Source organism: Arvicanthis niloticus, chromosome 6 (assembly GCF_011762505.2).
Source record: "Arvicanthis niloticus isolate mArvNil1 chromosome 6, mArvNil1.pat.X, whole genome shotgun sequence".
In the NCBI taxonomy this organism is placed as follows: domain Eukaryota; kingdom Metazoa; phylum Chordata; class Mammalia; order Rodentia; family Muridae; genus Arvicanthis; species Arvicanthis niloticus.
The window spans coordinates 86,401,345-86,423,035 of NC_047663.1; the positions used below are offsets into that span (position 1 = coordinate 86,401,345).

At 41.8% G+C, this 21,691-nt stretch overlaps 1 protein-coding gene across 2 annotated transcripts in view; it reads left to right on the forward strand.

Annotated features, from left to right (window-relative positions):
* The window catches only part of Ranbp17 (RAN binding protein 17), a 277,019-nt gene that overhangs the window by 214,304 nt on the left and 41,024 nt on the right, over nt 1–21,691 (forward strand). For both annotated transcript variants that reach the window (XM_034507004.2, XM_034507005.2), the window contains 2 exons: nt 12,952–13,166; nt 14,539–14,677. In XM_034507004.2, the coding sequence (XP_034362895.1) occupies nt 12,952–13,166; nt 14,539–14,677 (354 nt within the window). The remainder of the gene's footprint in view (nt 1–12,951; nt 13,167–14,538; nt 14,678–21,691) is intronic.

The following is a 21,691-nucleotide window of genomic DNA, read 5'->3' on the forward strand; positions in this document are numbered from 1 at the left end:
CAATTGGACACTGCCTCCCAGCTCCCACAGTCAGTTTCCAATAGGTTGCAACAAGTAGCAGGGCCCTTCCCCATCCATCTGTGATTGCCACAGGGTCTTTCTTTTGTGGGCCCAGTGCCTGTGCACACAGCTGTAGTGAGCTCATGACTGCCTCCATTATGTCGTACTCCTAAGATGGCAGGCAGGCCATAGCCCCTCTCCATAGCTTTTAGTTCTTTGATTTTGTCTGCCTTTGCTTCCACAGTGTTCCCTGAGCCTTAGGGGGGTGGAATAAATGTCTTATTTAGGGTGGAGCTTTCAGCCATGGATCTTTGCAGTCATGTCCATTCCCTGCATGGAGAGGCTGCTCTGATAAGTAAGGAGCTTTTGTCTGCAGGTGTAAACATACGAATCTAGAAGGTGACTTGATGATGTGTCAGTTTAGCAAACAGCAGTGTTAGGTTCTGCTGTAGGGCGTGAGACCTGTTTAGTCATGGGTTTGGGGCATAGTTTATAGTACTGAACATGTATTCATAGAGTAGACCATGATTTTTTTAATTTAGTATTCAACATCCTTAACCATGAGGGAAATGCACATAAAACTTTTATGTTTAAGATTCCATCTCAGCCCAGTCAGAGTGGTAATCATCCAGGATGCAAATGACAACAGATGCTGACATGGATGTGGCATAAAGGGATCCTTACACTGCTGATGGGATAAACCACGGCCACCACTGTGGAAACCAACCAGGCTACAAGTTCCTTGGGAAACTAAAAACTTCTGAGACATTTAAATAGGCAGGTACTGAAGGCAGAGCAGACACAAATCCTGTAGTCTAGTTTAGCATGATCTGACTGAGGCCAGTTTTGACCGAGGTTCCTGTGTGGTACATTTGTTGTAGATTGTGGCTTGAGTCCCATCTTTTTCTTTGTAGTTTTGTGTTCCTTTGGTCTCCATTTTTGGATTTTGTTGGTTTTTTGTAATTTCTTACATCAGTAGCTGACTCTGAAGTGCACTTCATCTCAGAAAGCTGGCGATGTTCATCTGTCCTGGGTACTGGAGATCGATTTTACAGAGTGCAGTCAGGCTTCCTTAGTGTCGTTCTGTATGAGTGTGTGCACGTGTAAGCACCTATAACTTTTCAAAAAGTGAAAGCATATTTAAAAGAACATAAAATAGGTGTTTTAACTGTTCTTATTCTATTTCAGATCACAATCTGGTATTCTGAGCTATCTCTGTTGTAAGTTTCCATTAAAAATGCTTATTTCTAATTGTACATTTGGATTTGAGCTTGCAATCCTACGTGCACAGTAGCAAAAGAAACTGCCTATTCAGGGCAATCTGCTACACTCTCATTTGCCTTGCACCAATGGCTATATTTCTACAACTTTGTATCTGTTTTAAAATATATAGTCATGTAAAGTAAAATCACTTTGCCTTTAGAAGTAAAAGAACCCACTTTGAACTGGTGTTTCTAAGTATACTTTGCCTTGCATTGAGGATACGGCTAATTTTTTTTTCAGTTTTTTTTTTTTTTTAATGTGTATTTTGCCTTCATGTGTGTAAGTGCACCACATGCATACCTACTGTCTGAGAAGGCCAGAAGAGGGCTTCAGATCTCCTGGAGCTTTAGTTATAAGCAGTTATGAGCTGGGACAAAAGTACTTTTAAAAAGTAGTAACACACTTAAGCACTGAGCGGTCACTTTAGCCTTTTCCCCCTAAAGGAAACAGTAATTATCATTGTGAAGCAGAAGCAGTGTATATAGGAGTTACTTGGTAACTGGCAGGGCTTGTACTATGCAAATGTTGGGCTCCCTCTCCTGATGCTTTGGGGCTTATTGGCGGTTGCAATGGGTTCATGAAAGTAGTGACCTCAGCCCTTCCTCTTTGGTGTAGCTGGCTTTCCAGGATAGAATATAACTCTGGCTAGTGGCACCAAGAGGAGTCCTACAAACACTGTCAACCCTGTTGGCTTTAAAAGCTCTCCAGTGGCCAAAACAGTGGTCAGGCACAGAAGGCATTGCCATAAAACGTGAGAAAGACAACGGTGTGAAGATTGCATTGGAGGAGGAAAAGAGAGGAAAGGCAGAGAACCTTGAAAGCCTGCAGGTTCAAGTAGGCCTCATATAGCCAGGCTGTCTGCACACTCACTCTGTGTAGTCTTGAGCTTCTTTTCTTCTCCTGCCTCCGGCTCCCAAGTACTGAGATGCGCAAGAATGGCTGTCATCCAAGTATTCTTGAAAAGAAATTCAGGAAGGGACTTTGTGGCTGAGAAGAAATGCTAGGAGATTAGAGTCGGGATCTGCTTCTCGATTTAGAATAATAGTTTAGGTAGTTTCTGGTTTTTATCGGCTGTTGTGTGCTTCCGCCTGTATTAAGTCATTTATCATATATTCTGCAAGCAATGCCTCAGGGCAGGTATTGCTAGTTCATGACCTTGGTTAAGTTGCTTCAGTTTCTTCTTAAATGGAGAAAATGATACATAGCTTATGAAGTGTTTATAAAGAATTCACTCATACTGTCCTGAAAGACCTTAGACCAGTTAGCCAGACTAGCTATTGTGATTACTGTAACAAAAAGTTGACGTTGAAGGTGTTGGCATGAAGAAGCTTACCAGGAATTAGGTAGCTAGCAGTTGGCTGGATTGGAAGTAATTCTGACTATAGGTAGTAATTTTTCTATATCCCTTTACTGCTCCTTAAGAAGAATTAGAAAGTTTATGACAAGCACTTGTGTTTTGGTGATTTTTGTCCCAAAACTTGGAGGGAACCAAAGTATAAATGGGAAACTATCCTCCTGCTGTGTTACTAATGGCTTTAACACGTGCATTTCACATAAATAGAAGACTCCCTCGTCTGTGTGGATCCCATACGGGCTACCATCAGCCTTCTGGGGCCTGGCATGATTTTTTACCATGCTTTTCCTCTGGAGAGCCTGGAATGCTCATTGGAGGGAGATTGTTTGGCTGCCATCTAGGAATCTGGAAGACAAAAGAGTTAACAGTAGAGACTGAGCAGAGCTTGAAATGCTTACTTCTTTGGGTTATCCAAGATAAAGGACAGGGAATCTTGAAGGGCCAGAACATTCTGCAGTCCCTTCTTTCCCCATCCTCACTGAGATTCCCTGGAGCTCTCCTCTCCTGGACAGTGTTTGGACAGTCGGAAAAGGGGTGGACCTAGAGAAGACGCAGTTCCTAATGTACCTGATTCAGTGCATATCTTGAGAACTGTCTCTTCTTCACTGCTCTGTGAGACTGGCAGAAAAATAATACTTTTGATATGCTGTTTTATTTATCTACATTCTGTCATGATATACTTTGATGTAAGTTTTTAATTTTGCTTCAGCTCTCAGCTGCTCTTGCTGTTACAGCTCAGGGTCAGCACTGAGGTTAGCCACAGTAGCACAAAACAATTTCCTGTTTGTACAGCCCAGGTAACATTTGGATGAGGATTAAATTTTACCACATTTTCTACTAGCCCTAGCCTATTATTTCTAATGAGTTTTAAATTGCTTCAAGAACATGTATTTCAAAACTTAGTGCAATGATCCTTCAGCCTGAGCAACTTAATAAAAGAAATTTCTTCTCTAAATTTTTGGTTAAAATGTTGCATGCAGTGTAATAAATGTTATTACTCTGGAAACCTACTTCTCAGTTTTAAGAAGTGGATGCTTTTATGCTCAATTTCCATTTGTTTAATCTTTTCTTCCCATTGCCTCTGGGCCCTGGTATCGTTAGTGACGTGTGTTGGTTGAGGAGTACACATAGGGAGAAATGCTGCTCATTTCCACAAGGCTAGCCGGCCAACACAGAGTTGCTTGTATGTCTTCCTTTTGTAATGAACTCTGGAAAGCTTAGCTTGTAACAATTGAAATTTTAAAAATAGCTGGAACAAACTATGATTAGTCTCTTCACTGAAGAATTTACATCTTGGACTGAGAGGACCAGGGTTTAATTCCCAGCACTGACAGGGCAGCTCGAATTGGCCTGTAACTTCAGTCCCAGGTAATCCAGTCAACTATTCTGGCCTCCATAGGCACCAGACAAACAGGGTGCACAAATATGCACATGGACAAAACATTCATACACATGCATAGATAGTTGGAGAGACAGACAAACATACAGATAGAATTTCAAAGTTTTATTAAAAAAGAATTTACATTTTGAAGCAACAAATGCTTTTTTAACACTCATAAATTGAGTTTGTAAAGTTTTGTACAAACCATTGCTACTCCTTATGACACAGCTAACAAACTAGTGATTTAACTCACTGAGTTTTACAGAGTCCTGGGAGTCTGTGAAAGTACCACAGAAGTTCTCTAGGAAAAAAAAAAGTGGGGTGGGGGGGGGGGGGAAGGGGACCTGGCCAGAAATACCCAGCTACATAGTTGCACAAACTAGATTTGTTTGTAAAGGGTATCTCCCATTAAGAATAATTCCTGGAACGCCACATTAGGAGCAGAAGCTTTGATCATATGTTTACATTAAGATGATAACAGGACAATAGATGAAGACTGCATAAATCCTGAAACACTTTGAGATCTTGTAAGACTCCAGCAAGAAATAATAGCTGTTGGAAACGGACAATCCAGGTCCATGGGCATGGTCTTAGCATTATGTTCGCATGCAGGTGGTAGAGGTTCCAAAAGTCTTGCCGCAGCAATAAAATGATTATTTCTTGAGGACCCCAAAATCCATCTCAGCTAACTTACCAAAAGAAAGTTCTTAAAGCCTACTCCATGGTTGAGTCTCAGAAATTACAGGGGTTAGACTAAACCTCCTTTGCACATAATACAAAACAATACTAATGACTTTCTTCATTATGCAACTAATGTTTATTGAGCATGTGCTGTGTGATACTGTGAGTTATAAGGGATGAGAAGATAAACACGTAGAAAACACAGACTCCTCCCTAAAAAAACTTAAGACCAGCAGGATATTTAGACAGATTTATGAAGAGTTATTTAAGACAGATTAATGAAGAGTCCACTGTGCTCATGCTGTCCTTCACGGTGCTCTAGAAGCCTAGAAGAGATTTCTCATTCAAACTCCAACATCAGGGCAGGCAAATTTATTTTGAAGAAATAAGAAATGGACCCCGTGAGTGGCTCAGACATCCACGGTCCCCTTAGCACCATTGTCTAGCTCTAGCCTTGCCCCTAGGTCTGAAGGAACCTTGCAGGACCCCAAGAGCATCTTGCCTCCACGTGGAAACCTTCAGGGGCCCCAAAACTTGGAACCACCCATCCTAGTTGGCTCTACCTGCCACCCCAGCTGGTCTGCCTGTGACAGTCTGAAGAGACAGGAACCTAGCATAACTGTCCCCTGAGAGGCTCCACCCAGAAGCTAATGGAAAGAGATGCAGAGACCCACGCCCAAACATTAGATGGAACTTCTAACAGAAGACTTGGGAAAAAGACAGAGGGGCCCGATGAGATCAGGGACTCTGCAAGAAGACCAACAGAGTTGACTCACCTGGACCCTTGGGGACTTTCAGAGACTGAATCACCAACCAAAGAGGGAGCAGAGGCTGGACCAAGGCCCCCTGCATATATGTAGCAGATGAGCATCTTGATGTCCATGCAGGTCCCCCAGACAACTGGAGCAGGGGTTGTCCCTGAGCCACCTGCCTGCCTGCCTATACATCCTGTTCCTGTGCCTTGTCTGTCCTCAGTGGGAAAGATGTGCCTAGTCCTGCAGTGACTTGAAGTCCAAGTGGGAGGGACTTGCACCCCGAAGGGGGATTCCCCTTCTTAAAAGAGAAGGAGGGATTGGATGGGGGGGGTTACATGAGGGGTTACTGGGAGGAGAGGAAGGGCTGATATGGTATTGTAAAGGGAATAAATAATTTAAAAAAATATATCACTTAGTTTCCAGGAGGGAGGGAGGAAGGGAGGGAGGGAGGGAGGGAGGGAGGGAGGGAGGGAGGGAGAGAGGGAGAGAGGGAGAGAGGGAGAGAGGGAGAGAGGGAAGGAGGGAGGGTAAGGGGGGGGGTGGGTAGGTAGGTAGGTAGGTAGGTAGGTAGGTAGGTAGGTAGGTAGGTAAAGGAGAGAAAGAGACCCCATGAAACTAGAGAGATGGCTCAATGGTTAAGAGCACATGCTGCTCTTCCAGAAAGCCCAACTTGGGTTCCACCCACATTGAGAAGTTCACAATAACTACCTGTAACCCAAGGTCAGGGAATTCAGCAGCCTCTTCTAGCCTCCACAGGCATGGAGCACTTGTGTTATATACACAGACAGACAGACAGACAGACAGACAGACAGACAGACAGACATGGCATTTTTTTTGTTCAAGAATATGTGAGTAACACAAATTGGACTTGATAAATGGGAGGGAAAAGGACACAAGGTTGGACCTGGAAGGAGTCAAGGAAGAGATGAATATGATCAAAACACGTTATATGAAAATTTCAAAGAACTAATAAAAATTTTAAAGAACGCTTTTTATTAAAAAAGAGAAGTAGACTGCCAGGCAGTGGTGGTGCATGCCTTTAATCCCAATGCTTGGGAGTCAAAGGCAGTCCGATATTTGTAAGTTTGAGGCCATCTACAGAGCAAGTTCCAGGCTAGACTAGGCTACACAGAGAAACCCTATCTCAAAAAACAAAAGGGGAGGTGGGCGTGGTACATAACAAGAAAACTGCAGATGGCAAAATTGCTAGAGTCCTAAGTAAAAGTCACTTTTATCTCTTTCTACTGTTTATGGGTCTTCATCTACACATACCATCCTGTGTGAATGTCTGTCAGTCTGTAGAGGGCAAAGGATAGCTTTCAGGAGTTGTTTCTTCTCTTCTACCATGTGAGCTCCAACCATCAAAGTCAGGTGATCAGTTAGCAGATACCTACTATATCATCTCACCAGCCCCAACTTTATCCTTTTAGAGTAAGTTTGGTTGGATGTGTTTAAGGAATATAAGATGTTATGTGGTGATTACAGACAATAGGGATGGTTTGAGTGACTCACTGAGTGGTGACACCTTGCTTGGGTGTGACCATCCACTGGAGCAAGAGCAACCTACCAGTGACCACACTCCCAGAAAGTTATTTTCCATGCCCAGCAGTGGTCAGCTGCCAATGGCTATTCAGCTCTGAGTAGGCATTATGTACCTGTTTCTGTGTTTGAATTTTGACTGGCTCCTAAGTACAGTGGCCATGTTCTATCCAGGAGACGGCATTTTATAACGCCACTCTTCCATCCTCCTGCTCTGACATTCTTCCCAACCCCTCTTCTGTGTTCCCTGAGCCTGGGGGGTTAGGGTGGAAATAGATGCTCCCCCATTCCCGCCTTGGACGGAGCACTCCTGGTTGCTGATTCTCAGCACTTTGACCAATTATGAGTCTCTGTACTAACCACTGCCCACTACAAAAAGACGATTCTCTCACCAAAACTGAGAAGAGCACAAATGGATATAAACATAAATGTTTATAAGGCAGTTTAACAAAGTGACTATTTAGCAAAATAATAATAGGGTTCTTTTCCTTAAGGGCTATCACTTTACCAGCCATGAGCTCTTGACCAGGCTCAAGAATTGTCTACCAAGCATGAATTGTCTACTGTAGAGCAGCCCTTACCATCAGAAAGTAGTTAAGAGTTGTGCTGTTGAACCAGGAGCTATTGAAGAACAGGTCAGCATGCAGTGCCAGGGAAGATTGGTGAGGTCTTTTTCCCCCATGCAGTCTTCATAGTACCATCCAGCATTATAAAAGCTAGCCAACAAGCCAGAAGTTTCAAAGGCACTTCCAAGTGGATTTCCTTGTCCCATATCCCAACAGGTATGCTCTTCAACAGGAGGGTCTTACTGTAAGTAATGTCAGCAGCCTGTAACTGAGCTTCTGAGTGATGATAGTATGCTCCTGTGGGTTCATCAGGTAATACCAACCCTGTGCTGGGAGATCTTAAAGCTGTGTGAAGTGATGCACGTGTGGGGATCTGGAATGGATAACAAGCTTTGTATATTTCTGCTGGCTTGGCTGGAATACTAAAGCTGCTCTTTTAAAAATATATTTTAAAAAAAATAGCAGAGATTTGGCATTTGTTACATTACTGGAGTGGTTGAAGTAGGCCTGGTTGAGAAGGTGACATTTGACCAGGCTTCCTGTAAATAAGAGTTAATAATGAGGATAGCTTATGGAAGCGTGTTCCATGCTTAAGGAATATACTTGGGATCCTGAGGCAAGAATGTATCAGTCATGTGTGAAGAGCTGCAAAGGAGGGCAGTAGCCAGAGTGGCATGAACCAGCAGTAGAGTGCTGAGGTGAGTCCTGGAGGCCTGCTGGAGGCCTGGGGCCAGGCCCTGCTTTGACTTTATCTTTAAGTAAAACAAGGCTTTAGAATGTTTCAGGTTTGGGGGATTGGGGTTTTTGTATGTTTGGTTAGGGGTTTTTTATTTTGATTTTCACTTTGTTGGTTTTGAGGTTTTCTGTTGTTTAGGGGTATTGGGTTTTTGGTTTGGGGGGGTTGTTTTTGAGGTAGGGTCTCACTTTGTATCTCTGGCTGGCCTTGAACTCGCTTTGTAGATTAGGCTGGCCTCAAACTCAAAGTGCTGGTATTAAAGGCATGGACCACTATGCCCACCCCTGGAAAACATTTTGAACAGAGGAATGACACCCTCTGGCTGCCTTAAATGATGGAACACACAGGACTGCAAGCAGGGAGATGAGATGAGACAGTATTATGGTGATGCCAGCCATCTGATAGACTGACCAAGGCGAGGGCCGTGACAGTGCTGAGAAGTGATGGAGCTCTAATTATATCTTGAAGCTAAAGCGAGTCGATTAGTTGAATGAACCGAGTGTGGAAAGAACATAGTCAAAGGACTTTAGTAAAACAGCAAGAGAAAGGGAGTTGCTGCCAGCTAGGATGGAGAAGCCGAAGCAGATGGGGCAGCTCAATAGCTCCACATTGACCAAGTTTGAGATGTTGGTCCCACCCAAATACAGATGCTGAATGTGGATTTGACATGGGACTATGTAGTCTGGAAGGTAGTTCCAGACTAGAGAAATGTCTGAGTTGTTGATTCTTGAGCCGTGTTTAAAGTTACAGAACTCAGTTAAGAGGAGGCAGTAGACAAGAATATAAACATAGAAACCTTAGATTTAAACCCTCGTGCAAAAGGTAGAAGAACTATAGAAGCATAGAAGAGCGCTTTCAACCTGCACTGATGTAAGAGAAACAAGACTAGGAGACCTGAAGAAAGGAACGTCAAAGCTTGTTAGTAAGAATGGGAAGAGAAATGGAGACACTGTTACAGTGTTACTTCTTTTTTGAGAAGTCTTATTGCAAAAGGGGAGGTTTTGTGATGTTTTCCTTTTTGAAATGGAAGAAATCTTGAGTGTTTTATTCAGATGATAATAATCTAATAGCAAAAAGGACATGATTGCTAAAGAGAAAGAGGAGGGATTTGTTGCTTCAGCCTCAAGCACAGAAGAGCTGGAGCACATGAGATGTGAGTTTGGGCCCCAGGAGAAGGATGGTAGGGAAGTCTGCAGTTCAGGACATGTTCCTACAAGAGGATACATTATTTTACTAGATACTCGAAATCTTCTGTAAACACTCTACTAATCTTATGGTCCTAACAGTTTGCTCAATTTTCTATATCTTTACCAATGCCGTGTTCATCTCTTGTAATTTGAAAGGGAAATACTGTATTCCCATCCGGTCTTCATAATTTATTTTCATTAGACCACTTCTGTTTGGACATATTGGATGGTCCGTGGAGGCAAGAGTGGGTTTTGTGACCTGAACACTGGAAATGAGCAGTTGTCTTTCTCAGCTGGTTTGCTCCATTGTTTTGATTGCAGTCTCTCATACACTGTTCAGCCAAGCCACTAAGAAAGGCTTCAGCCCAGAAGCTTTCTACTAAATACCAACTTTGTTATAAAGTTTTAAAGAGGAAAGAGGAAAAAGAAAATATGACTCAATGTGATGGGTATTTTTTTTAAGCCAGGAAGCAAGGTTATCCACACTGGTATAAGATAGTGTGAGATCTCTTACCTCTTGCACCTTCCTTCTCTCCACTGCCACTCCCCCCACACCTCCTCCCAACCCTGGCATAGAGAATTGGTAAGATGTGCGCAGACAGCTCCCTTTGAGCTGATTGTGTATGAAGGGCCAGAGAGCAGGCAAATGGCACCATATTAGCTTTACCATGAACTGTGTAATGGAAGGGATTAGAGGGAATTGACATTTCCCGTACTCTACATAGCTGGCTTCACCTGCTCTTTTTCAGACCACAGCTCCTTCATAGGCCTAGGCCATGAACGGGTGAGCTGTGTAATATCATGCTGCATATTTACTGGGCACTGTGCCACTTACTGTTGGTAAGCTTTCCCATATACTGTCTCCTTTACTCCACATAAGACTCTTGGGAGTTATGGGTATTATTATCTTCATTTTTATTGATAAGGAAACAGGGACTTACAGAGATTAATAACATACCCCAGATTACCAAAGAGTAAGTTGGGTGAGCTAGCCATTCAGTTCATGGCATTTCTTCTTCTGAGCCCTATATAGCTTTGACATTCACCATATCCAGGCCCAATATTAAGGATAGGGGCTTTGCCCCTACTGCTAGTTATACCAGATGTTGTCAATGAGACCATTTAGTTCGGGGGTTTGATTTGGTTCTGGGCTTGGAAAGTCTTATTTTCTTTGGTGCTGCTGCAGTAATAGCATAGAAGCAACTCTTATCGGCTTGAGTGGCTGCCAGCATATCGGGACCAATTGCCTCCCACTGCAGTGCTGTGGGGTAGCTCTCCCTCTTAGACTGGAACTGTACAGGCTTGGGGCACAACAAGCTAAACAAAACAATATCTAATTACTAAACTTTAAGCCTTTTGAAGGCACAGTCTCAATTTTGAAACATATTACTGAGTAATCCATGCTGGAGAGAGCTAGGCTGGCCTGAAAACTACAGTGTGTTAAACCAAACTTTCTCTTTCATGGTCTTCAGTAGCAACCATAAAATCTGAGACACTTGAGTAACACAAGATAGTTTCCTAATTCAGACATATTAATCATGATTTTTAAAGACCATAATAGTGAAATAATGAATCAGTGCAGACAAGTCTGGCACAGTTCAAAGGACGAGTGTGCCAACATTGCAACCTTAGCATAACAGAAAAGATTAGGCTCCTGAATCCCGCTGTGGATGATAGATGATCTAGTCTGTTGCATTCCAAACTGTCCCATCCGTCTCTAAACTGAGGGAAGAGCAGCGCAGGCTCAGGCTTCACAGACAGCCCACGAGGCTGTGGAGGTGAAGCCTGTGCTCTTCACCTCTCCCTTGAGGATAGCAATATAAAATCAGCCTTCACGTTTCTTTTCTTTGTCTCTGACCCCCAACAAACACAAAATGTTTGCTTGTTGCCTCCAGAATTACCCTAGCTCTTTCTGTCATCTGTCCACGGTGTTTTTTCTTCTCCAGAAAAGGAAGGCTGGAGATAGGTCCTTGATTTATATTTATTTGAGACAAGGCAGTACCCTACTTTTTTTAGACTCAAGATTTTGTACTTAATCTACCCAGAACACATCACATCTTCTGAGGCCACCTGGGAAACTGCAATTGGCCCTTCAAACATAAGCTGTTCCCAGAAGTCTTTCCTACTGTCCTGTGTCTAAACAGAGCTTCTCTTTTCTGTGGTCACACCATCAGTAGTTCTCACTCTGACTGTATTTGTCACATTACAGAGTTAGTAATAATTCTCCTCACACCAACAGTGAACTCCTCAGAGCAGTGGTTGGTTTTGTTCATGTGCTTATCCTAGCACCTCACAAATAGTAGCTGTTAAACAAATACTGTCATTTTGCATTCTGTATTTGTGGAGCTACAGTATCTGTCTCTAAGGTGAGTTAGAATGAGGTCAAGAAAGGGTAAAGAATGTGCTACTAAGTTCCAAGATAGACTTCTGCTTTCCAGACAAACTTTTGTTTTGGACATCTGAGGCCATAAGAGAAATGGCATTGCTTTAGCTACAGATCAAGGGGAACTCTCTCCCAGTTAGTTCTGTTTCATGCTCTACTAGAAAACTGGTCCTTTTTAATTTCTAAGTACACAAGTGGTTATCATGATATACCTATCAAGTGGGAGCTGATAGGATGCTTGCCTAGGATGTTTAAAGTCCCAGATTTGATCACCACTCAACTTGAGAGTTCATCTTCTCCACTGAATGCAGTTTGTGTTGTCCAGGCACTCTTGCGAGTGGGGGCCTTAACACTAAGGGGAACTAACCCTCCCTCTCCCAGAAGCTTTCAAATGCTGTAGCCCCATAGGCAATGGAGGATTTGTGACTGCCTCCCCTCTCTACTGGGATTCTCCTTAACTGGTCATTTTGTCCTCCCTCTCTATCCTTTTTACAACGTTTTGCTAACTCAGTTTCTCTCTCCCTCCTTTTCAACATTTATGTATGCATTTATTGTGCATTTCTCTGTGTGTGCGTGTGTGTGTGTGTGTGTGTGTGTGTGTGTGTGTGTGTGTGTGTGTGTGTGTATATATGCACACAGAAACCACAGCACATGTCTTTAAGTCAGGGGACAACCTAAGACAGTGCAGTCTCTACCTCATGGGATGGACTTCAGGCCCTCAGATTGGCATCAGGTGTTCTTAACCACCAAGACATCTCACTACCCTTTACGCTAACATTTGCATAAAGTACATAAACTAATATGAAGAGTATATGTCTCTCATGCGTTTCTTGAGGTCTATGTGTATATCAGCGTAATCACCATCCAAATAAGAAATGTGAACCTTCCATGGTACCCTTGATTGATTTTTTTCCCTTGGGCTCTTCATTTTTCCCAAATAAATGATCTTGTATATTTATATTTTCTACAACAGTTGGTTCATTTTGGAGGGAAATGCTGGAGGAAATGTACCCACTAACTGCACGGTGAAATGCTGGCGTGTCTCACAGCTGTGTTGGATTTTTTTCTCCTCATATCACTTTCTTTCTGCTTTTACCCTACAACAGGAAATCAGATCCTGTCTCTTGGGAGTCTCTCCAAAGATGAGATTTATCCAATGAAGCTCAAGGGCATCTCCATCTGCTACTCTGCTCTCAAGTCGGCATTGTGTGGGAATTATGTCAGCTTTGGCGTCTTCAAGTTGTATGGGGACAACCACTTTGACAATGTACTCCAGGCCTTTGTCAAAATGCTGCTGTCGGTGTCTCACAATGACTTGCTGGTAAGCACTGTTGTGCCACAGGGGTCTTCATGTGAGATGTGAAGTGCAGTGCCAGCACCACAGGCCTGGAATTGTTGCAGTGAAGCCCAGGGAATCCAAATACCACTACATTTGATGTTTCAATGCAACATACTTGCTCTGGCCAGCTATAGTGAAGACTCACATATAATTCAACACACAGGCTGAAAACGTCAGAGCTGTCACTCCTAACCAGTGGTCATCCAGAGTGCTCCAGCTTCCTCATAAGAAGTAGATTTAGTAATGTCAGTGAGTTGCTTTCAGCTATGTTCATGGTTCACAACAGGAAATGCAGGATGGAGTGCAGAATTTCCCTGCCTGTCATTCCACTCTTTAGCCTATTGCTGTTCCTTCCTTTGTATTAATGGGTATGGCAGATAGTGTTAAACTGGAAGCTGAGCAATCTGATATATTAGATGGTAGTTAGTCATTTACCTTGAGTTAATCACCTCTCTCCTGTAGGCCACACCTTTTAAATGAGTGGGCTTTAAAATGTGATTCCTCAGGCCCTTTTCTGCTCTGATATTGATTCTGTGATGTATGTTAGTGACCTTTAAACTTTGAAAGCTTTCAGAAACGTCTGGGATGCTCGTTGGAAATGCAAATGTCTAGACTTGTCTCAGCAGAGTTTCTTTAAAACATTTCTGCCAGTTTATATAGAAGCCATTCTATGGTCAATGTGTTTTCAGTACTTGTTAAAATAACCAGATTCAGCATTGGGTTACTTGAGACTTCCCGCCTTCACCCACCCAGAGGTTTCATGAATGACCTGGAGAGCTTGTGTGAGTGATGTCCCTAGCCTGTAGAATGGGCTAGAGCACAGCACCTCAGGCCAGGCTGGGAAGCCACTTTGCAACAGAGTGAAAAGCTCACGAACACTGCCTGAATGACAGAAGTTACAAAGTAGAAATTGGAGTCCATCAGGTACCATGGTCAGCAGCCTCACTGACAGGATTTTCACTACAGTTGTACTCCACCATGAAAACCCTCAGGAGTTCTCCAACAAGGGAACATGAGACTGGATTTACCATATCTGAAAAGCCACACTTCAGAGCTTTTTATTGAGTGAGTCTGGAGTGATGATCAGAAACCACATCTTAGTAAGCATGCTCATGGAGGCGTTCTCATCTCACAAGACGCCATACTGCTCTGGGTTATACTTGCCATGAGTGTTATGACTTGATATTCTGTATGTTACATTTGAGCTCTCCCAAGTCATTTCTCATATACTCATTTCTTGTCTTTAGAATATGATAAATGTAAATAATAGTTAAATGGGTCAGCTTTGTGCAGATATAGCAGACTGAGATGCCATATCCATGTGGCTTGACATTTACTCTGTTTCTTTGTGTAGCAATATCGGAAACTGAGCCAGTCTTATTATCCACTCCTGGAATGTCTCACCCAGGACCACATGAACTTCATCACCAACTTGGAGCCTCCTGTGCTCCTGTACGTTCTCACATCTCTCTCAGAGGGACTCACCACTCTTGGTAAGAATCATAGAGAAGACTGTTCTCCACAGGAAAGACTTGACTTCATTCTCCTAACATATGTGTTCGCTGAAATCCTTGTCCTATTAGGGGAAGAGAAATATTATCAGACCAACTAAAAGGTTATTTTATAAGCTATTACTTGCAAATTGAAAAATATACTTTAATATTTTATTAATTTTATCATTTTTGAGATACAGTTTAAAGACCATCAAAGTCCAAAAAGCTCTAACCAATGCATATACAGTAATGAATCACAACATTGTATAAAGTATTTGTATCACTACAGAGGGTTCAAGTATGTCCTCATCAAATTTATTACTTACCCTTAAGTAATAAAAGTGGTCTCTTAAAATAGGAAATGGTTTGTATCTTGTTTTTTGATTTAACATAATGCCTTTGAGAATCATCTAAGTCAGTTCACTTATGCCTTTTTTTGCTGTGTGATTACATCATATGTATTACCACACTTCTTTATCCACAGATGATCTAATGGCTGTTGGTATTGTTTTCATTACTTGAATATGTTGAGTATAGCCACTGTGAACATTCATGCACAAGTTTTCATTTGACAATTCTTTGTATTTCCCTTGAACAAATACCTGGGGTAGGATTTCTGGGTTGTATGCTGTCAGATTTACAATGCTGAGATGCCATTTTCCAATGTGACTATAGTGCTTTGCTACAACAGTGTAGAAAGGTTCCTTATCCTTACATTCGAGTGACTCTTTTCAGGCTGAACCATCATATTGTATGTGAAATGGAATTTCCTTGTGGTTTTAATTTCCATATTACCAGTGAATAATTTGAGGATATTTCTATGCTTGTTATTTATATTTTGTTAGTAAATTATTGCTCCAACAAAATGCTTGAGAGAAGTCAACATTCAGTAAGATATGTTAATATTTTGGTTCATAGTTTCAGAGACTTCAGTGTGTGATCTCATGTTCCCCACACTTTGGTCCTCATGGTGACCAAGAAGCAGAGAGATGTAAGATAACATAAATTGTTTCCTCCTCTGGTTGCTTCTGGTTATGGAATTTTTATCACAGTATAGAAACCTAAGAGGGACAATACTCTTAACAATATACATTGGGTTTCTGTATGCTAATATATTAATATTAGTGATCATATTTAGAGGTTAAACTAACCATGCATTCCTGTACTCAGAGTGATAGGACTTTGATACAGATTTTTACATCTTTGTGTCATATAATAGTGTATTCTTCTATATAAATATATTCTCTTATAGTTCTTATATACTATTCTATTTTCTTTTTCTGGGTTTGTTGTTGTTGTTGTTTTGAATTTTTTGGTTGGTTGGTTGATTTCTTAGTTGGTTGGTTTTTCAATACAGGATTTCTCTGTCTAGCCTTGGCTGTCCTAGAACTCGCTCTTGAGGGCTCGAGGTGGCCCTTGAACTCATAAGGGTTCTACCTGCCTCTGCATCTCGAGTGTTGGAATTAAAGGTGTGAGCCAACACCACCCAATTTGTTGTGTTTTTATAACCCTGACATATGTTAGTGTTAGTCCTGTGCCTTCGTGATATGAGCTTAGAAATGTGTCTTCCTCTGCTGTCTCAGAAGGTTTGCATGGACTTGTACAGGGGTTGTTTAATGTTTACTGGCATTCTCCAGTTCAACCATCAGTCTTAGATTTTTCTATGGGCAATTTCCAACTACAAACAAAATTTCTTCAATTGCTGTTTCAATTATTTATTATATCACCAGAGTATTTCATGGCTGTTCATGTCTTTAAGAATTTTTCCATTTTACCTAAAGTTCCTCTTACATTATTGTCATAAGATTGTTCATAGTAGCCACCTGCTATCCAGTGTGTCTGAATTATCTATCTGTAATAATCTACCTGTCGGTCTGTCCATAAGATCTGCCAGCTCTTACAGTGTCTGGTGTCGACAATGATATCCTGATACTGCTTTCCGAGCCCTGTTTTCTTTTATCATTCTAGATGGAGTTACCAGTTTTACTGCAAAGCTTTCATGTTGGTGATTTTTTATTTTCTGATTTTTACTTTACTAAGTATAATCTCCTCCTTCTGTAGTTCGCCTTCTTACTCTTGTCTAGTCTGGTTTTTTGATAAACATAATGATTGACTTTAGATCTTCTTTTATAATGTATTCATATACTGTCAGCATTATTATGAGCATATCTCACAGAATAAACATTCTGATTAGACTGTTATTCAATTAAAATATTTTAATAATATTTTATTTATTCTTTGAGGACTTCATGACATGTATATACTAATTTCTATATCCACCTCCTACTCACCCCACAAATTTCCACAGACCCTAGCCAACATGTCCTTTTTCTTGCTTTTTTCAGTAACCCATTGTGGTAGTTTGTGGTAGTTTGAACCGGCTGTAGAAAAGCATGGGTCCAGGTGTGGGGTACAGGCCTTTAATTCCAGAAGTCATGAAACAGAGGCATACAGATCTCAGAGTTCAAGGCCCACCTGGTCTATGAGCAAGTTCCATGACAGCCAAGCTTAGGCAGTAAAGAAAACCATAAAAGCAGAAAGCTAGTAAAGATGCAATTGAACAAGGGAACCATGTTCCAGCCCCAGCAAGCAGCAGAACTTGGCAGTTCTGGCTTTAGAGACAGTGATAAAAGAAAGGGGTTATGGAATCTCTCTCCTCAACTAAGGAAAGTTGCTGAGGCCAGATGTGTGGCAGGGTATTCCTACATGGAGACTCAGAGAGACCATTGTGTGACACTATAAAGGTGAAGTCTGGATTGCCTTGGAGACCCCAAGAGGCTAGAGATGCCAGAGTCATGGGATACCTGCCAAGCAAGGCTATACACAGGAGTAGAACCAGCCCGAAAGAAGGAAGTGTGTTGCAATCAACAAAGCTGAAAGGAGTTAGAGATCTGAAGAGCGCTTTGACACCAGACATGGAGATACAGAGTTTGGAGTTTGCCCAGCTGGTTTTCAGTCTTGCTTTGTTCCAGTATTTCCTCACCATGCTTCTTTACCTATATTTTGGAATGGTAATGTATACCCTGTGCCATTTATGTTGGAAGTCTATGATCTCTTGTTGTTGTTGTTGTTGTTGTTGTTGTTGTTGTTGTTGTTGTTGTTGTTGTTGTTGTTATAGGGGATTATAGTTAAGAGATTGCATGAATCTCAGAAGAGACTTTGAACTTTGGGCTTTTAAATATTATTGAAACTGTCATATATGTATGGCTACACATCTGTGGGGGCTAGGGAGTGGAATGTGGTAATTTTGATAGGTATGGCCCCCATGTGTTTGAATGCTTGGCCCATAGGAAGTGCCACTATTAGAAGGTGTGGCCTTTTTTAAGGAAGTATGTCACTATAGAGGGAGGCTTTGAGGTCTCCTATGTCAGGCTCCACCCAGGGTAGAACACAGTAACCTTCTGCTGCCTGCAGATCAAGATGCAGAACTCTCAGCCCCTTCTCTAGCACCATGTCTGCCTGCATACCACCATGGTTTGCACCGTGATAGCAATGGACTGAACCTCTGAAACTGGAAGCAAGCCCTAATTAAACGTTTTTCTTTATAAGAGTTGCCTTGGTCATGATGTCTCTTCATAGCTGTGAACCCCTAACTAAGATACCCTTGAAGCCCTGTCAGTGCTGCTTGCCCATATATTCATGGGTGGGTACATCTACTAGAGCTTGTAAACATACCAGTATAAACACCCCAAAAATAATTGTCTTCCCAGGAACTGTCAACTGCTAGTAGCTCATTGGCTTGGGTGGATTTCTTGAGTCTCACTCCAGGCTTTGCTTGAGTTTTGACTGGCTTATTGTACAGGTGGCCATGGCTACTGTGAGTTCATGAGTCCAGTGGCCATGTCCTGTCCAGCAGACAGCCTTTTCCAGCACTCCTTCATATCCTTAATTCTCCCTGCCCACTCTTCTGAGATGTTCCCTGGGTCTTAGGGATTGAGGACTTAATATAGATGTCCTGTTTAGTGTCCTGTTTAGTCACTCATTCTTAGCGCTTTAATCAGTTTTGAACCTCTGCATCAACCACTTCCCCTGGCCAAAGGGGGGGGGGGGGGAAGCTTCTTTAACCAAAGAGTTCAAATCTATGAGGATAAACCCTAAGTACCTGGAAGGCTGTTTGACAGGACAACCAGAAAGATCTCTTTATTGTCCTACTGATCTTCATTTGACTATTAGGTGAATCCTGTAAAGGATATTGCTTAGTGTTCAGTTTTTTGAAGATGCTCTTCATTACATTATTGAGTGTAGTTTTATTTCATTAAGTCATAGAATATTGTCATTGATTGGTTGGTCATTCCGTTGGTCAGTTGATTGGTTGGTTGGTTGGTTGGTTGGTTTGGTTTGGTTTGGTTTGGTTTGGTTTGGTTTGGTTTGGTTTGGTTTTTGTTTTTCAAGACAAGTTTTCTCTGTGTAGCCCTGGCTGTCCTGGAACTCACTCAATTGAGCAGACAGCCCTCAAACTCTTATCTGCTTACCTCTGCCTGAGATTAAAGGGCAGGATTAAAGGTGTACACCACTCCCAGTGGATTAATGACTTTCTGATAATCTATATTCTTAATGGTTACTTGTATAATTTCTTTTATCTACTTGTTCTATGAATTGACAAGAGAAAAATACTAAAGTCTAACTAATATAGCTCTGTCCAAGCTCTTTGTCTCTGTTTGGTTCTACCAGGTTTTGTATTAAATATTTCAAAGCTCCTGTCAGGCACATAGATATTTGAAATTATGGTGTTCTTTTGATGAATTTGTCTTTTTTAAAGATTGATTTATTTATTTTATGTATGTGAGTGCACTGTTGCTCTCTTAGACACGCCAGAAGAGGGAATTGGATCCCATTACAGATGGTTGTGAGCCACTATGTGGTTGCTGGGAATTGAACTCAGGACCTCTGACAGAGCAGTCAGTGCTCTTAACTGCTGAGCCATCTCTTAAGCCCTTGATGAATTTTCCTTTAAATTATCACAAAATGGCCCTCCATCTGTGGTAATATTCTCTTTTCTGAAAGCTCTGTCTGATAATACCTTGTTTCCTTATTACATGTATTTATTTGGGGGTAAAGTGCATGTGCCATATCAGAGGACAACATGCAGGGGGGTCAGCTCTGTGAGGATCTGAGGGGTCAAACTTAGGTTATCAAGCTTGGCAGCAAGTATCTTTACTCATTGAGACATCTAACCACCCAGCATCCTTTTATTAGTTATAAAAGTGCCTTTACATTTAATATTGATTATTTATAGAGCACATGCATACCTTATATCCTAAGGTATCAGAAACTTGATACTTTAAAGCATAAAAATATTCCCTTACAATTTTATGCCTTCTATGTCTGGTATGAGTTAAAGTTGGGATATCAGTAAGGCCCATTGTCTCCAGCTTTGAAATATTTAATACAAAGGTAGCAGCATTGTAACCTCTCAGAATTCTACAAAGAAAACTCCTTCTGAGTGACTCTCTCTTCCAGTTCTAAGGACACTTGAGTTTACACTGGGTCTCACTTCAATAATAGTAGCCTAACTCCCCACTGTAAAACCTATTAGGTTGGCAGTGTCTGGGGATGAGGACTTGGACATTCTGCAGCATATAGCTGGGATTAGGTATGTTTATTAGATCTGACTTTTTCTGCATTTAAATAGAGTTTCAGGTGTTTAGCTCTCCATGTATTGGGGTCTGAATCTGCAGCTTTCCCACCCGATCTTTGTTCTTTTTCCCTTCTCTTTTATCTCTTTGTTTAGAGTTAAGCCTATACTTATTTTAATTTATTGGGTTTAAGTCAGTAGACTGGGTTTTTTGGTTGGTCTGTTGTTTGATTGATTCTTTCTCAGAACTATGCTTCTCTGTATAGTCCATTCTGACTGTCTTAATCAGGGTTTCTAGTCCTGCACAAAACATCATTACCAAGAAGCAAGTTAGGGGGGGAAAGGGTTTATTCAGCGTACATTTCCACACTGCTGTTCATCACCAAAGAAAGTCAAGACAGGAACTCACACAGGGCAGGAACCTGGAGGCAGGAGCTGATGCAGAGGCCATGGAGGGATGTTATTCACTGGCTTGCTTTCCCTGGCTTGCTCAACTTATAGAACCCAGGACTACCAGCCCATGGATGGCACCACCCACAATGGGCGAGTCTCCCACCCTTGATCACTAATCACTCATGGAGTCATTTCCTCAAGGGAGGCTCCTTTTTCTGATATCTCCAGCTTGTGTCAAGTTGACACGCAAAACCAGCCAGTACACTGGCCTTGAACTTATACTCTTCCTGCCCTTGTATCTGAGTAGCTGGGATTGCAGAAATGTGACAGCTTGCTCAGCTCTAATTAAATTTTTTAAATAAATCCATCCTCTATCTTCATGAGTTTATGAGCTGCCTTTATTTTTATTGGTGCTTTATATATTTAAAATGAGCATCTTCAAATAAACTTACCAAAGGTTACTTTTATTTGTTGTTTGTTTTGAGTTTTAAGATTCTCATGGGAGCTCTGACTATCCTTGAACTCTTATGTAGACCAGGCTGACCTCAAACTCACATAGATCTTCCTGCTTCTGCCTCCCTAGCACTGGAATTAAAGCTGTGCACCAACACACCTTTCCCACTATATATTGGACAGCCACAGTCTGTGTCTTCATTTTATCCCTAAACTCCAGTCACACACATGCACTATGCCTCTTGGTGGCTGCAGCTCAGTTGTGCCTTTGGGGGTGGGGAGAGCAGTTCTTTCATAATTTCTATGGTTGTATATGTCAGGTTCATAAATTTTTTTTACAATTTTTAACCTGCTATCAATGTACTGTTTTTGCCTGGCCCCACTGCTGTGCCTTTTTATTCAGATGTTATAGTTTTATTCTGTAAAAATCCTGTGTGTGTGTGTGTGTGTGTGTGTGTGTGTGTGTGTGTGTGTGTGTGTGTGTAAGACGGAGGATCACTTTGTTGCCTGAGCTGATCATGAGCTCTTAGTGCTGTGACTCAGCGCTCTCACTAGCCAGTCCTAGAAGCTGAGCCATCACTGTAACCTTTGGC